The following is a 16,471-nucleotide window of genomic DNA, read 5'->3' as shown; positions in this document are numbered from 1 at the left end:
TAATACCTCACCACTGATACGGAAAGAAACATGTATGGGAAATACACCAAATTCCTGATGGTGTGCGTGACTGTGGAGAGGAGAGAGACAGGAGACGACAAAGTATAAAGGGGGCCTTATCTGTAATAAGGTCGTTCATTTAAAACACAAACCTGATGCAAATGGGACCAAATGTTAAGTGCTCATTCCAGCTGTGAGGTTAACAGGTTCGTCACGCTATTCTCTACCGTTTACTGTATTAAATGGCTTCTCCCAGCACGAAGATCGACAGAAGTCGAAGGACTGAGACGCTATTGCTTTATACAGGTATAGACTCGCCCTCAAGAAGATGTGGCCACGTATGCACAAACGTGGAACAGATGCCCAAAGGGGACTATTTAAAATAGAGAAAAAAGTTTGTTTTTGTTTTTCTCAGTGGAGGAGGGCAAAGTGACCATGAGCAGGTGTGTATCGTGGAAGAGGACAAGGGATCAAACACGAGGATGAATCAAAGGGGGGAAGTTACGAACAGTGACGTCCCGAAAGGCACACTGCTGGGAATCCCGGCCCTAGCGTAAATCCATGTGAGCACGGGGGAAAGAAGTCTGGGGTTGCAAAGGCAGATGGAGGCCTCTTTTTCTGGAGAAAGCAATCTCATCCCCTGACACCAAGGAAACAGAAAAAGACCAAAAACAAACAAAAAGTACCCGTAAGTACTGCAGTGAGATTACAGCTACAGCAACAGAAGTGGAAAACAACTAAAATTGCCAAAAGGAAGGAAACACAACGCTCGGTGCTGGGTCCACGTGCTTGGACAAAGGCATGCGAAGCAAAGGAAAGACCACACCTAACGCAGTACCTTTAGAATACGTGCAGCCCCTTTCTTTAAAGTTCCAGTTTGTACCTATCACATTGAGCAGAACCAAGAGAACAAATTGTGTCCACAGTCATCCGGTTGTGAAGCAAGAACAATGCATCCCTGAAGACCCCAGGGGAAAATTAACTTTGCAGGACCAGAGTGGTCAATGCCCTCACCAGGAGACTCTCCTTACCCAAATATCTTGTTAGGGGTGCCTGGGTGGCTCAGTCGGTCAAGCGTCCGACTTCGGCTCAGGTCATGATCTCACGGTTTGTGAGTTGGAGCCCGGCATCAGGCTCTGTGCTGACAGCTCAGAGCCTGGAGCCTGCTTCAGATTCTGTGTCTCTCTTTCACTCCAGCTCATGCTGTCTCTCTCTCTCAAAAATAAATAAAACATTTAAAAAAAATTTAATTAAACATCCTCCTGGATATTCTATTTTCATAAGGGAATCACTTTTTCTTAGAGCAAGGCTATAGGTATCTGCCGGAATTTTTTATAATTTCCAATTACATAGCAATGAGAGGTCTATAATTAACCTAACTCTCTTGCTTAGCATTCTAACTATTTCCTCTTTTCCAGGAACCTGGGACTTGGATTATAAACAGTACAGAACATTAGCTTGAACAGGGTTCTAGCCAACTGCCTAGTCCAAGGGTCAGCAAATTCCGGTCCACAGGCCAAGTACGGTCTGCCACCCCTCTCTGTCCAAATGTGGCTGCTGCCTGTTTATACAAGCAAGCTTTTATTGAAACAGTGTACGCCAATTCAATTACATATTGTTCAGAGCTGCTTTCAGGCTACAAGGGCAAAACAGAGTAATTGCAACAGAAGCCATGTGATCTGCAAAGCCTAAGATATTTACCATTGGCCCTTTGCAGACAAAATTTGCCAATCTTTGCTCTAGTCCAAAGGTTCCCAACCTTCTTCCTTTTGCTTCAACACCATTCTCACGTATGATATGCTCATATTCTAAATCACTAATAGTGAAAATTCTGTATTTCACAGGTGAGAAAATTTAGACCCTTTATTTGAGCCATCTAGGAAGAACGACCAGGGTAACGTTCAAGAACTTTGAGGGGCACCTGGGTGGCTCAGTCGGTTAAGCTTCCGACTCTTGATCTCAGCTCAGGTCTGGATGTCAGGGTCCTGAGTACAAGCCCGGCATTGAGCTCCATGCTGGACACGAAACCTACTGAAAGAGGGGACGGGGGGAAGAACTTTGAAAGTGAGCATGTTAGCCCTACAGAGTAAAACTACCAAACTGAGCAACCAAGCAAAATAATCAGACAGAGCCTCTATGCCATGTTGCTTGAAAAATAATTTGTAGTCATCGTTTTAAAGATCTCTCACCTATATGGGCCCCTGGACAGGCTCTCCCTTGAAATGAACTTTGTACTCTGTTTACGTGTAGTGCGCACTGGCCATTTGTCTGCCTGTCCTGCAACTGAATTTCTTCCTGAGTCTGGAAGTCAATCACACTAGGAGTCCCGATAGAAGACAGGGCTCTGCCTCCCCAGGCTACAAAAGCTAGAGCCTCGATTCTCTGCCATCCTGGGCAGCCTGGAGGAGGGCCAGCAGTCTGAGCTCAGCCAACCGATGTCCCCACCACGACTTAGGAATGTGAAGGAAATCACACCCTATTTCTTTTCCCAAAAGTCTATACCCTCCTAAAAAGTTAAACTTTCTAAACTGGCAAAGATCAGTTGCTAAATAGGTGAAACTTAAGGGAAGAAACGTCAAAGAAAAGGAAAAAGCTCCCCACCCCCCCCACCCCGGCCAGTCCCTTTTCTGCCTTCCACAGACACAAGCAACTGCTGTGCAGACTGTGGTCTCCACACTCCACAAAGGTGCAGGGCAAATGCAGGAGTGCCCTCCCCGAGCCTCTGTTCGTGTGCTTGGACTGCACGAGGCGAGGCGCTCACAGGAAGCCCGAGTCCCAATTAGCTTCACAGCCATTCTCAGGAGTTATTCTCAGGAGGCAGAGGCAGGACACACACACGGCAGACGGGAGGCCGTCAGAGACGACGGAGTGAGCTCTGGAAAACCACGTTGTTGCCCCTGGGCTCACAGGAGCTGTGACAGTCAGTGGTGGCTTCTTAAGGATTGATACCGCCCAAAGTCAGTACCTGCAGCAGAGCCGACTGAGAAGGCCCATGAGGTTCCCCCAGACTCTGCGGGGTCACAGGACTGCCACGCAAGCTCCTCACAACTAGGCTGAGATCACTAGAGAAAGTTTTCCCAGCCGTTGCACCTGCACCTTTCCAACCACTGTGGAAGCCTCTAATTCCTGTATTAAAACCCTTCATACTTGGGACACTTGGCACAGCTTCTGTTCCGACTCACTGATAAAACTCAAATAATCCCAGCACTACAGAGGGGCTGAACACAGGATTCATTTTACTTCAATGAGCTCGCACTTTTACACTTGTTTTCTCCTTCAATCCAACCGCAAATCCTCCTTTTACAGATGTGAAAAACAAGACTAGCCAAAGTTAGTGAACCACAAAGCCAGATTTAAACTCAAGTCTACCAAACACCAAGTACAGCACTCTTCAATTTACTGAGGAAGCAGCTATAGCAGCATACCCTCTGATTTCCTATATGAAAATATTAAAGGGGGGGGGTGCCCCTTGGGTGGCTCAGTCAGTTAAGCGTCTGACTCTTGATCTCCGCTCAGGTCACGATCTCACGGTTTGTGAGCTCAAGCCATGCATGGGGCTCTGTGTTGACAGCATGGAGCCTGCTTGGGATTCTCTCTCTCTCCCTCTTTCCGCTCCTTCTCTGCTCATGTGTATGCTCACACACTCTCTCTCTCGCTCCGAATAAATAAACTTTAAAAAATATGTTAAAGGGCAACTATGACTTCGTTGATGGTTAGGTAGGAAGGTCACTTATTTTATGGAACGCAGTAAATCGCACAGGCAGAATCACTCAGGCACAGGCTGCAATCTGGTGGTCTACAAGACACATGCTCTCTGATTTACATGCTCTCTTCTTAGTTGACTTAGTTGTTAACATTTTAAAAATGGAATTATACGTAAGTATTAGAGTTCCATCTTCTTTCAAAAAAGAGGAGAAAATATCAAAAGATGGCAAATAGTGGACCCACATTTAGCAATAGCTAAAACAGCTAAAGATAAACAGCATTTGGGGTGCCTGAGTGGGTTAAGCATCAGACTTAGGCTCAGGTCATGATCCCGCAGTTCATGAGTTCGAGGCCCACTTCGGGCTGTGTGCTGACAGCTCAGGGCCTGGAGCCTGCTTCAGATTCTGTGTCTCCCTCTCTCTCTCCGCCCCTCCCCTGCTCATTCTTGTTTTCTCTCACTCTCTCAAAAATAGATAAAACATTTTTAAAAATTAAAAAAACAAAAAAAATACAAATAAAAAAGATAAACAGCATCTGGCGGAACAGAACAAAATTCCTACGTCGGTAAGTAACTGACGAAGTAGCTGTAGACACGGGGCATCCCTGGAGCAAAGCGCCACCAGCAACTGTGAGCCTGCTGAGGCCCCAGAACCGCCCTGACCGCTGTGCTTCTCCCGTCCTAGGCATCTATCCCTCCACCTCACTCTATGAACTACCAAAGTGCCTATCCTCACAAAAGCATCTCCATGAACTGTCTTGTTATTCTTATGTTTTGTATATAACTGAAGTATCAAAAACCAGCAATAAGTTTCAGTTAAATGAGACAAGGAGAAATGATAGGGAGAAATATATAAGAAAATTTCCCAAAACTGAAGATTCCCAGACTAAAGTGTCCCCCAAATGCAAAGCACAATAAAAAGATATTTGCTGATGAAATTTGAGAACACTGAGGAGTAACTGTTAAAATCTTCCAGGGAGAGAAAAAGGTCACATACAAAGGAATCAGAATGCCATCACTTTCAACAGCAGAACTGGAAGCCAGGAAAACACAGCAACACCACCAAAAATCTAAGGAAAATGAATTCAAATCTAGAATTCTAGGCCTAACCAGATCATCAATCAAGTATAAAAACAAAGTAAAAATCTGTTCGGGCAAGCCTGAGTCAAAAAATTTAGCTTTACCACACTAGAAATGGGAGTGTTGAACCCTACACGAATTCATTTGAAAACATAAAGAAGTACTTTGCCAGAAAAATCTACCAAAACTGACCCACAGAGGGGCACCTAGCTGGCTCAGACAGAAGGGTATGCAAGTCTTGATCTCACTGTAGGGAGTTCAAGCCCCATGCTGAGTGTAAAGATTACTTACGTAAATAAACTCAAAAAAAATGACCCAGAGACTTTTAAAAAGTGAAAGAGACCAATGATAGAAGAAACTGAAAAATAAAGAGGTACCAGACCCCAATGGCTTTGCAGACAGAGTTCTTCAACATTTAATACAAAGGTTTTTTCATTATGTCCCAGAAAACTTCTCAACTCGTTCTAGGAAATCAGCATTTCATTAAAAAAAAAAAAAAAAAAAAAAGAAACAGGATAGCACCAATGCACACACAAACACAAAGGAAGAAAACTATAAGCCAATCTTTCTTATGCTCGTACATAAATCCTAAAATGAAATCCAACCATATATTAAAAAGAACAAAACACACAGGTTTTGAGCCCAAGAATGCAAGGTTGGTTCAACACTAGAAATCTACCAACATAATACATTAAGAGATTAAAGAAAGGACCTCACAGATCACCTCAATAGATAAGGAAAAAGCATTTGATGAAAATTAAAGGACTCAAAAAACAAACTTCTTCACTAAAAAAAAAAACAGTATCACAAACCTACAGTATACATATCTAACGGCAAAACATTAAAAAGAACACTCTTTAAAACCCAGAACAAGCTCACAAGACAGAGAAGCCTGTCACCACCCGCACTCTTCAACATCATACTGGAGGGCTTAATGATGAGTGCCTCTGAGACAAGACAAGAAATGAGAGCTATAAATATTAGAGCAAAACACACTGCAGAAATGACTGTCTAACTAGAAAATCTAAAGTACCAAACTGGTAAAACAAGATTCAAAAAGCCAGGTGTATACTATTCAATTAGATCTTAAATGTTTTATTTTATTTTTAAGAGAGCACAAGTAGGGGAGGGGCAAAGAGAGAGGGACAGAGGATCTGAAGCAGATCTGCACCGACAGCAGAGAGCTCAATGTGGAGCTTGAACTCACAAACCACGAGATCATGACCTGAGCCAAAGTTGGACACTCAACCGACTGAGCCACCAGGCGCCCCTTCTTAAAAAAGCTTTTCTACAGATCAATATCAAATGTGAGAATAGGATTAAAAACTACACTATCTTAGGGGCACCTGGGTGGCTTAGTCAGTTAAGCGTTCCACTTCGGCTCAGGTCGTGATCTCACGGTTTATGAGTTCCAACCCTGTGCCGGGCTCTGTGCTGACAGCTCAGAGCCTGGAGCCTGCTTTGGATTCTGTGTCTCCCTCTCTCTCTGTTCCCCTCCCCCACTCACACTGTCTCTCTCTCTCTCAAAAATAAATATTTAAAAAAAATTTTTTTTAAGTACACCATCCACAGTGACAAATACAAAATATCTACGAACAAAACTAACAAGAAATGTGAAAGAACTATATAAAGAAAATTTTACTTAATGTAAGTTCCACAGGGGAAGGGACCTCTGGTTTATTCACTATGTACCCCAGCCTCTTAGATCAGTGCCCGGCACAGGAGCAGGTACTCAATAAACATTTGGCAGATGACTAACAGACAAAAAAGAAAAGCTTGACAGAGACACTCTTGTTGCTGGATGAAAGAACCCATACTGTAAAAATACCAATCATTCTCAAATTATGTAAATAAACTCAACACAACCTAAATAAGAATTCTAGTAGAATTCTTTACGGAATGTGATTGATGATTCTGAAGTACATTTTTTTTTTTTAAATGCACAGAGCTAATCATATGGGATTAGCTGGAAAAGAATATGCCATCATAGGGGTGCCAGGGTGGCTCAGTCGGTTAAGCATCTGACTCTTGATTTCGGCTCAGGTCATGATCTCACGGTTTTTGAGTTCAAGCCCCGCAACGGGCTCTGGGCTGATGGCACAGAGCCTGCTTGGGATTCTCTCTCTCTCTCCCTCTCTATCCCTCCCCAACTCATGCGCGCGCACGCTCTCTCTCTCTCTCTCTCAAAAAATAAACATTAAAAAAAATTTTTTAAATATGCCAACATATATACATAACACACACAGAAAGACATATGCACATATATTCACACACACAATGAAATGATAATTCCAAAAAACTGTTCATGGTAACTTCTTAAAAAGGTGGAAAAGACAGAGAAGAAGTCAACAAATCATGTTAGAACTGTTATAGGCCCCAAATTCACAGAACACTCAAAATAAAATTCCATATGGAATAAAAGCTAAATATAAAAGCCCAGAAGCATCAAATGATAAAAACATAGAGGAACTCTTAGCATAGAAACAGATTTACAAAAAGAAAAAAAAAAATACTTATAAAAGAATAAGTGATATATTTCACAAAGTAAAACTTTAAGTTCCGTATAGTAAAACACTTAAAACAAATTTATTTATAGGGCAAGCACAATTTTAAAAAAGGGTTACTAATCCTCTGATACAATACACAAAGAATGAGAAATATACAATAAGGAGAAGAGGTCAACTACCCACTTTAAAAAAAGGTGACTGAGGGTCAGTTAGGCATCAGACCTCGGCTTAGGTCATCTCTCCAGTTTGCAAGTTCAAGCCCCCATCAGGCTCTCTACTGTCAGCACAGAGCCTGCTTCGGGTCCTCTGTCCCCCTCTCTCTGCCCCTCCCCCGCTGGTTCTGGTTCTCTCTCTCAGAACAAGTAAATCTATAACACGACTTAAAAAAACAAGTAGCAAATTATGTAAACAAGCAATTCACAGAAAAATAGCACATGAAAAGATGTCTAACTTCTCTGGAGATCAGAAAAACAGAAATACAGATTACAACATCGAGGCTCTTTTTCTGTCCCAAGATGATCCAGAATTAAAAAGATTCTTAGGGTATGGGAAACGGGATACTCCCACACACTACTGAGGGAAGTTAAGGACAAGTTGCAGTAGCTACCAGAATTGTAAATACATGTAATTGCAACACAGTACTTCCACTTTTAGAGCGATCCGTCCTCCAGGAATATTTGCATAGGCGCACTGAGTTGTGTCTACACACGTTTAGCACGGTATCTGCTAGTGGCAAGAAAGCTGAAATAACTGGAATGCCCATCGACAGGCAAATGATCAGTGGTGGATCCATAACACTCTCACCTACTGACATGGGAAGATGCCCAGGACCTGCTTTTAAGTGAACAAAGCAAACTGCAGAGTACTAGAATTCTACTCATACCATACAAGGGCACAGGAGGGTTCACAAGGAAAACATTTCATTAATTCACTCACCGTCAAATTATGTGGCAGTATGCAACGTGCCAGCAACTTGGAGCACACGGCTCGTGAAAAAGACACCATTCCTGTCTTAATGGGACCTACAGGCTTCTTTTTCCAAAAAGACCAAATAAATAACAAACCGGGCTAAACGTTCTGAAGCAAACAAGGCTGCCAAGAATAAAAGGCAGGGAGGCTCGGAGGCAGGAGCTGGACCTACTTCACGTAAGGAGGGCATCCTGGGAGCCGGAGACCCGGAGCGCGAGGGCCGGAGCAGTGCAACCCGAGGGGACCTGGAGGACCGCACTCAGCCTGTGTGCGGAGGCTGCAGGAGCCAAGTCACACGCAACTCAGCACCCTGGTAAGGGCTGTGGCTAAAGCCTCGGAGGGAAACGGGGTGGCCCTGACAAAACGGAAGGAGAAACTCCAGAACCTCAAGGTAAAGCCTACCTACTCCTCTAAAACAGCAAGTCTCGACCTTTCGAGACCCAAGTTCATCCCGGGCGCCGAAATGCTTTGATTTCCGTCGACTGTATTGGTAGGTATCTACTCTCTCAGGACCTAAGGATCACGAACTTGAAAGGACACGCCCGCACACAGAGCAGCAGCCACCTCTGCAACGCCTTCGCACACCACACCGCCTGGGCAAAACGCCCCTGTGCGCGAGAGAACACGCAAATAACGGGTGGCATTGTTCGCGAAAGGGCTTCTGACCCAGGAGCCCCCCGGCGGGCCACGCCTCCAGAACGATACAAAACACAAGATTGCGACCCCGGAAAGTAACCGAGCAAGGAAGGAACACCCTACCTACCCTGTACCTTCACATTTTCACTCGAGAGCCCCAGCCCTAACAGGCACGACATCTCTTTACCTTCCAGAAAAGCGGCACGTACCAAGCCCCCCTGCCCCAAGTGACATTTCTGTGTTTAGTCTCTCTCGGCGGGTTTCTTCCACCCTGCCACGCAAATGTCTCAATGCTTGGACCAAAGTTCTCGGCAGGACACTGCAGCGTACTCGTAAGCAGGCGGTACTAAGAAGCGCCTCCAGGGAATACGCTGGAAGGACGTTTCAACGAGTATCAAATGCTTTTACTGATTCAACTTTACCGTCTATGGGTTTCCTTCACCGAAGCTTTCGAGCGATAATTACGAACTCACTTGCAAGTATTTTTCCTTATTAAAAAAAAGAAAAGAAAAAGAAAAAGCCTCGGCCCACAAATTGTGATTTTACCTGGAATTTGCTAGGCGCCCTGTCAAAACCACTGATGCTTGCGAAACAAGAGGAAACCGCCCAAAGGAACTGATCCGGTATCTACACCTTTCTTGCCCGGCTGGGTCTCGGTCAAACGCGGACGACGCGCTAGCAAGCGTTCATTGGGCCACGGAGGGGTGCACGTAGCCGACCCGCGAGACGGGGTCACTCCTCTGCCACCCCCGGTTTCTGAAACGCCGCACTGCCCCACGCTCCCGCACAATGGGGGACGCCCTCAGCGGCGCCTCTGCACCGGGCCTGAAACCCACCCAGGCCCGCCAGCAGAGCCCCTCCGGCGACGAGCCCGGCTCCCCGGCACCGCCGTCCGAGCGGTCGCGGCCCCGGCAGGCCAGCCTCGCCGGCCGAGGCCCGCCGCTGCGTGCAGGCTCGACGGCGGAAGCCGCGGCACCGAGGCTCGCGGGCCCCCACGGCGCGTCGAGCGACGCGGGAGGCACGACGACGCGGGTTGAGGGAGCCCCGGCCCGTCCTCCCCGCGCGGGGCGCCTCACGTACCTCCGGCGCCGGCTCCTCCGCCGGCTCCCAGGGCGGCCGCCATGGTGCTCGCGGGCCCGGCCTTCGGGGTCGCCCCGCCAAGCCAGGCGGTGGGCCGCCGGCCGGCCGGGGCCCGGGGACGTGCGGCGGGGGGCGGGGGGGCGGCGGGCCGGGACCGGGGAGGGGGCGAGACGGCCGGCGGTCTCGGCCACTCCGGCCCGGCTCCTCCGCAGGAAGAAAACAACAGACTATCGCAACATGGCCGCCGGCCCGCCCGCCGCCGCGGTGCACGCCGGGATGATGGCGACCAGCAGGGCGGGCGCGGGCCGCCTCCGCGGCGCGGCGGCTCCGGGACGCCTGCAGGAACGCAGGGCGAGCGCGGAGGGCGAGCAGGCGGGCGGCCGCCGCGCTCGGCCCCTGCAGCCGCAGAGTTTGCAGCGGCGGCGAGGTCGGTTGCCGGCCGTAGTCCCGTCCCGGGTTCTGTCGTACGACACTTTGCAGCAGTTGGCGCGGCGCTTTCCGGCCGGCGGCCCGCGGGCCGGTGGGCGGGGCTGGCCGCGCCGCCAAGCTCGGGCCGGGCAGGGGCGGGACTTGCTCGGAGAGGCTGGCTGGAGCTGACCCAGAGCAGGCGAGCAGTGGGAGCCCGGGTCCGGAGGCCGGCTGCGGGTGCTTCCCGGACGCGCTAGGCGCCCGGGCCCGAGGTCCGCGGGAGATTGCGCTCCTGGAGCAGCGAAAACGGCCGGAAAACGAGGTGCCGTGAATGATATCAAGGAAGGGGCGTAGGGCTTCGGGAGCCTCGTCTGCTTGTCAGCAGGTGGAGGATGGGGGAGGCGTGGGTGTAATGGGGTCGTGAAATACCCACGAGCTGCAAACATCGATTCGTTGACGGTGAAGGTGAGGGTATGGGGAAAGGAAGGAAAGGGCCATGGAGTAGAAAGAAGGCTGAGCAGAGGCTCAGAGATGTCAGATGACTTCCTAGGGACGGAGGATTGCCAGCAGTGTGTGCGGCCGCGAGCGTCCTGGGGGAGAAGGGTGCTCAAGAAGCAATCAGCTGCAAAGGGGAACAAGGGTCAGATGCAGTGAGGACTTTGGGACATTTTCCTGAAGCTGTAGGGAGTATGGACAGATTTTAACAACAGAAGTGACATGACAAAATTTGTGTTTTAGGAGGATGGCTCTGGCAGCAAGAGAGCGGATGGGCAGCGTGGAGAGGTAAGAAACCGGGTGCTGTGACCCATTAGTAAACAGCCGCCACGGCCCATGCTGGAGGTGGCTTCCCAGATGGGAACAGAGATGGGCATGTGACAAAACGTTAGTGATAGACTACATTAACTATAAAATTCTTTCAACTTTATATACGTTTGAAGTTTTTCATGGTAAGTTGTTTGAAAAAATAAACTTTACTGGATTAGTAATTAATGCCACAGGTACTCATCTGAAAGAGAAAAAACGAAAAACAATTTTTAAAAGTTACTTTGATTCAGCTGCGTGTAATCACTGCAAAAAAATGATAGCGTTGTAAGCAACCTGGAATAACTAAGTCTCCATCAGAAAGCACATCAGCACATCCAGATTTAAAAAGGCTTGAACCTCTAATCACCTTGCGTTATTTTTGAACTGTGGAGGGTGACATTTCTAACTCAGAACATGTTTTTCAAGATAGTTCCGATGGTGATCATCTGCCTCCCCCTCCCACTGGTGATCTTGAGAAGGATGGTTCAAAAAACCAAATACCCAAAGATGAAACCATCTCATACGTACTTTGTAGCTATGTTATAATTAAGGGAAGACATCTATGTCAGTTATGAATGACCTAAAAATGAATTTCTCTAGGACAAGACTCTAAATTTTTTCATCACTAGCTGGAAAAACTTGAGCCTGGACGCCTAATACGAGAAGATTTTGATACAGTACTGTGAGTAAAGGCTTAACAAACCCCCTTTCTTCTCTACAGACAGATTTCACTTTGGGTTGCCTTTTTAACTTGTCCTAGAAACCTGATGAAGTTACAACGTCAACTGTGTTATAAAACATCCTTGCTTGTGTCAGAAGTGCTCTCTGACTGGTACGCTGCTTCTGGCTGGACAAAACGGAATCATCTTTAAATACCTGTCAGGAAGCCAGAACTTGAGGATCTCCCTTAACTGAGTTTGGGGATGTAAAAGGTAAATCCAGGTAACTATTATGAGATGTACAAGTTCCCACGGTCTAGGATTCTAAGCCAGGGCAGTCCCGACGCCTTCATCTTGCACCTGAGTTGCATTTGGGGAACCACAGAGCAGCTCTGTGAGGAGCTCACGTGTGCTTACGTGGACTGCAAAGGGGAGCGTCTCAGAATGCCCTGCTCCCAACGTGTGTTTTTTCTTTAACTTTTTATTTATTTATTTTTTTCAACGTTTATTTATTTTTTGGGACAGAGAGAGACAGAGCATGAACGGGGGAGGGGCAGAGAGAGAGGGAGACACAGAATCGGAAACAGGCTCCAGGCTCTGAGCCATCAGCCCAGGGCCCGACGCGGGGCTCGAACTCGCGGACCGCGAGATCGTGACCTGGCTGAAGTCGGACGCTTAACCGACTGCGCCACCCAGGCGCCCCTCTTTAACTTTTTAAATGAAGCTGCTGCCAGGTGTCGCATTACAGGAGTATAAATGGTCAACCTAAGAAGATCTCCTACTGAGCATTTAACAATTTCTTACATCTCCCCCTGGAAATCTTACAGGTTCCGCTTCGCTTTCAGTTAAAAGTGAATATAGAAGGCTTACTGTTTTTTCAACATGAACTGAAAAGTCTAGGGCCCCACCTTCCTGCTATAAGACAGATTTGGCAAAAAAAAAAAAAAAAAAAAATGTTGGATTGCTGGGCTTTAGAAATTAAAACAAATCTCCAGGGGATCAAGAAAGAAGCAGGGAGGTGGGGGAGGGCCTGAGCTATAAATAGTGAGTGTATAAGAAAGGCAGGTTTCCCTGAGGGAAGGTACCCCTGTTAGCACTGCCAATAGGAAATAAGCCCTCGGGCCTCTGTGGTGGTGAGAATATGAACGTGAGGCTCCCGGTTTAAGCCAGAGATCCTGGAAGGCCTTCCTCATATTATGCTCCCCTGTTTTTCACAGTTTAAGATCAAGCAACTGTGGGGGGCCCTGGGTGGCTCAGTCAGTCATACATCAGATTCTTGATTTCGGCTCAGGTCAGGACCTCATGGTTCTTGACGTTGAGCCCTGCGTCGGGCTCTGCACTGACAGCACGGAGCCTGCTTTGATCCTCTCTCTCTCCCTCTCTCTGCCCCTCCCCCACTCACACTCTCTCTCAAAATGAATAAACTTGAAGAAAAAAAAAGATCACAAAATACACAGGAGAAGAAACCACAATAATTGAGAGTTGAAAAAATATAAACTGTAGATTGCCCTCCCAAGGAGCTCAGATACTGAAATTCTCAGAAACAACACTACATGAAATGTTTAAGGAAATGAGTTAAAGTGAGAAGCCAGGAGGAGACCCCCATAGTGACCGGAGAGCTGCTCTGTATCGGTCCTCTTCTTTGCAGCCTTCTCTTCTGGAACAGTCTTATCCTTAAGCCATTAGGTGATACCGGTGGTGATATCGACAGGGGCAGGGGAGATGGAGATGGCTTTGCTGACCACATCTGAGAATCAGAACCCAGGCTCCTTACGAGGGCTGTCCGGTGTGGGAAGTGAGATCAAAACGGGGAGGAGTATGTCCTTGCGGATTGGCAGGCTAGGGTAAGGAGTCAGCTTGGCAGAATGAGGCACTGGGGTCAGTGCGACACGGAGAGTCCCGGCCGGGGCAGGACAGGAGGATGCCACCCCAGGGTGGGGGCCGCGTGTAAGCTGGGTGTAGCAGCAGGCAGTGAACTGGGACATCAGCATGCCAGCGCTGTGGGAGGGTTTCCACGCTGCTGGGAGGTGGGGCCCAGGAGGTCAGAGCTGGGTGTGAGTGGTGAGAGCATCTCCGTGGGCAGCAGAACCGCGGTGGGGACAGCCTGCTGCTTGTGAGCAAACAAACTGACCGCTCTCGCCGTGATGACCGTTCCTGGGACGGCCTGCAGGCGGGGCCAGGGTCTGCAGACAAGAGGGAAGGAAGGTAACGAGGTTGACTTATCTTCATGACTGTACGTGATCTGTAGGAAGAGAGTTCTTGTTGGAAGTTCATACTGAGGTACTTGTCAGTGATGCAACCTCAACTCCGAGGCTTATTCTCAAATGGTGCAAAGAAAAGGGTTTTAATTTACTGCATGTTAAACTTTTTGGTAAGTTTTTGTTTTTGTTTTTGTTTTGCTTTGAAACAAAAAAAAATTATTAAAAACAAAAAAAAAGGACTAAAGAGAATGTCCAAAAATGTAATTGTAGAGGCGCCTGGTTGGCTCAGTTGATTCAGCATCCAACTCCTGATTTTGGCTCAGGTCACGATTCCACAGTTTGTGAGTTCAAGCCCCGCATCAGGCTCTGTGCTGACAGTGTGGACCCTGCTGGGGATTCTTGCTCTCCCTCTCTCTCTGCCCCTCCCTGTTCATTCTCTCTGTCTCTCAAAATAAATAAATAAAAGCTTTTTTAAAAAATGCAAGGGGCACCTGGGTGGCTCAGTTGGTTAAGCGTCCAGCTCTTGGTTTCAGCTCAGGTCATGACCTCACAGTTCGTGAGGTGGAGCCCTGAGTCGGGCTCTGCACTGAGCATAGAGCCTGCTTGGGAGTCTCTCTCCCTCTTTCACTGCCCCTCTCCTGCTCGAATGTTCTCTCTCTCTCAAATAAATAAACTTAAAAAATTAAAATGTAATTGTTAAATAGTGAAGGAATCATGGGTGTGTGCCTATGTCCAAAGTCATCAAATTGTGTACATTGAATATGTGCTGCTCTCTGTGTATCAACCATACCTCAATAAAACTATCTTAACCATTGATTGTTGTAGTAAAAATCTCGAAAGAAACGTTAAACAGATGGCACAGCTGATGAGGGGATTTTAGTTAAGGACAGGTAGGATCGCCTAGAACATACCACAAAGAGGAAAGGTGGGGAACAGTGGGACTGAGAGGTTCGGAAACCAGGAGGGCAGAATAAGAGTGTCCGACTGGAGGTCCGCAGGAGAGAACAAAGAGAGTGGAAGAGAGGCGGTGTGTGTCAAGCTGATTTCCGAGAGTTTTCGAGAACCGATGAAAGATGCGAGTCCACAAATACAGGAGCATCAAGTAAGAAAAGTTCAGAGACATCTCCACCTAGATTTACACGTAGTGCAACAAAAAAATATCCGAAACGGAGAAGAGCCTGAGAGTAAACAAAAGGGAACCGCCATCCGGGGTCACGATGGGGCAGTTGGGGCAGACGTCCCCCACATCATAACGTGAAAACCGGACAGATGTGAGGCAAACACACTCCCGACCTTGGACCACAGGCAGCACAGAGCTGCCATCACCGAGAGAGAGGGCGCCACCGAAGCGGCCCTCGTCCAGCTTTCTGCCGGGAAGCACTTTCTGGACTGGGGGGGGAGGAGGGGAGACCCCAGTAAAACACCGACATCTTAATGACTAGAGAGGTAAAGAGTTTTGCGGGGCTGACGTGGGGAGTTTGTCGGGCTCCGTGCTGGAGGCAGTGGCGCTGTGTCCAGAAGGAGCTCAGAAATGTGCAGGGCGTCGCCCTGAGAGTGTGGCTGCAGGGTTACCCCCCGCGAGGAAAGGAAAGTGCCGTAAGGGGAGCGGCCCCCGGTCCCCGTGGCCTCCGTGGACCAGTCTCGACGGGTCCCGAGCTGTGTGCGTCCCTCTTCAGATACGACTGTCCCTCCGGCCCCTCGGCCGCATTTCTCGAAGTGCCGTCCATCAGTTTAGAAATGTGCTTTACGGTCGCTTTTGGGTCCTTGTCAGAACGCAGATTCCTAGGCTTCGTGCCAGTTTCGCCGAGTTCTGACTTCTGGAAGTTCGGTCGGGAAGTCACTTCCCCGGGTGCCTTCTACGCTCACCTGAGGATGAACCGCTCCCACGGAGGCGTCAGCGAAGCTGGGAAATGTTAGGTTAAGTCGCCTTAACTTTCCTCCGCTGCTCCTGCGCGGACGTCTGCTAGGAATGGGGATCGTGCCGTTGAGGGGCCGCCTGCTTCCTTCATTTACGATTTCAAGCTCAGGAACCTAGGGACACGGGGCCTCTGGGAAACGCTTCTGCTCGGTGGCAACCTCAGGATGGGCGTTTGTGCTAACGGAAGTGGGGTCAGGGGAGGTGAGCGAAAGAGGCTCCCTGGGTGTCCAGAAGGCGGAGGAGCGCTGGGCCAGTTCCTCGACCTGCGTCCGTGTCGTGAGGTGTGCATGTGGCCGGGTCGTGCCGGGGAGAGGGCGCAGAGCTGAGCCCTCGGGAGGACCGACTGCTTCGGGCCAAGGCAGAAAAGCCGGCAAAGCCGCACCTTGTGTTTAAACAGCCCCGTGTCCCCGGGGAGCTCGGAATTTACCTCGTTTACCCCCGTGGAGCCCCTGTGGTGCAGGCCGACGGGTGGCCTCGCCTTACCCGTGAGAAGCCTCGCAGAGAGG

General features: G+C 48.6%; 2 protein-coding genes and 1 long non-coding RNA gene across 10 annotated transcripts in view; 2 read left to right on the top strand and 1 right to left on the bottom strand.

Annotated features, from left to right (window-relative positions):
• RBM33 (RNA binding motif protein 33) overlaps positions 1–10,077 on the bottom strand; it is a 141,087-nt gene extending 131,010 nt beyond the window's left edge. For all 7 annotated transcript variants that reach the window (XM_045496284.1, XM_045496285.1, XM_045496290.1 and 4 more), the window contains exon 1: positions 9,976–10,077. In XM_045496284.1, coding sequence (XP_045352240.1) covers positions 9,976–10,018 — 43 coding nt within the window. In that variant the 5' untranslated portion in view covers positions 10,019–10,077. The remainder of the gene's footprint in view (positions 1–9,975) is intronic.
• Positions 1–15,502, top strand: part of LOC123607171 — a 30,374-nt gene extending 14,872 nt beyond the window's left edge. The window contains exons 2-3 of the long non-coding RNA XR_006716682.1: positions 15,058–15,078; positions 15,492–15,502. This is a non-coding gene — a long non-coding RNA (uncharacterized LOC123607171). The remainder of the gene's footprint in view (positions 1–15,057; positions 15,079–15,491) is intronic.
• Positions 8,607–12,330, top strand: LOC123607169 (translation initiation factor IF-2-like). 2 transcript variants are annotated; one of them, XM_045496296.1, is made up of 3 exons: positions 8,607–10,705; positions 11,122–11,166; positions 11,909–12,330. In XM_045496296.1, the coding sequence occupies exon 1, from the start codon at positions 9,685–9,687 to the stop codon at positions 10,570–10,572; it is 888 nt and encodes a 295-aa protein (XP_045352252.1). In that variant the 5' UTR covers positions 8,607–9,684; the 3' UTR covers positions 10,573–10,705; positions 11,122–11,166; positions 11,909–12,330. The 2 variants fall into 2 exon arrangements, with proteins under 2 accessions (XP_045352252.1, XP_045352251.1); XM_045496295.1 differs by having other exon boundaries at positions 11,788–12,330.
• Positions 15,503–16,471: the final 969 nt, after the last annotated feature.

The sequence above is a fragment of the Leopardus geoffroyi genome, chromosome A2, assembly GCF_018350155.1.
Source record: "Leopardus geoffroyi isolate Oge1 chromosome A2, O.geoffroyi_Oge1_pat1.0, whole genome shotgun sequence".
NCBI classification, from domain to species: domain Eukaryota; kingdom Metazoa; phylum Chordata; class Mammalia; order Carnivora; family Felidae; genus Leopardus; species Leopardus geoffroyi.
This window is presented reverse-complemented; position numbering and strand designations above follow the sequence as displayed.

Excerpts from the sequence above, each read along its gene's own strand:
- LOC123607169 (XM_045496296.1), top strand. The coding sequence starts at position 9,685 with ATGGGGGACGCCCTCAGCGGCGCCTCTGCACCGGGCCTGAAACCCACC.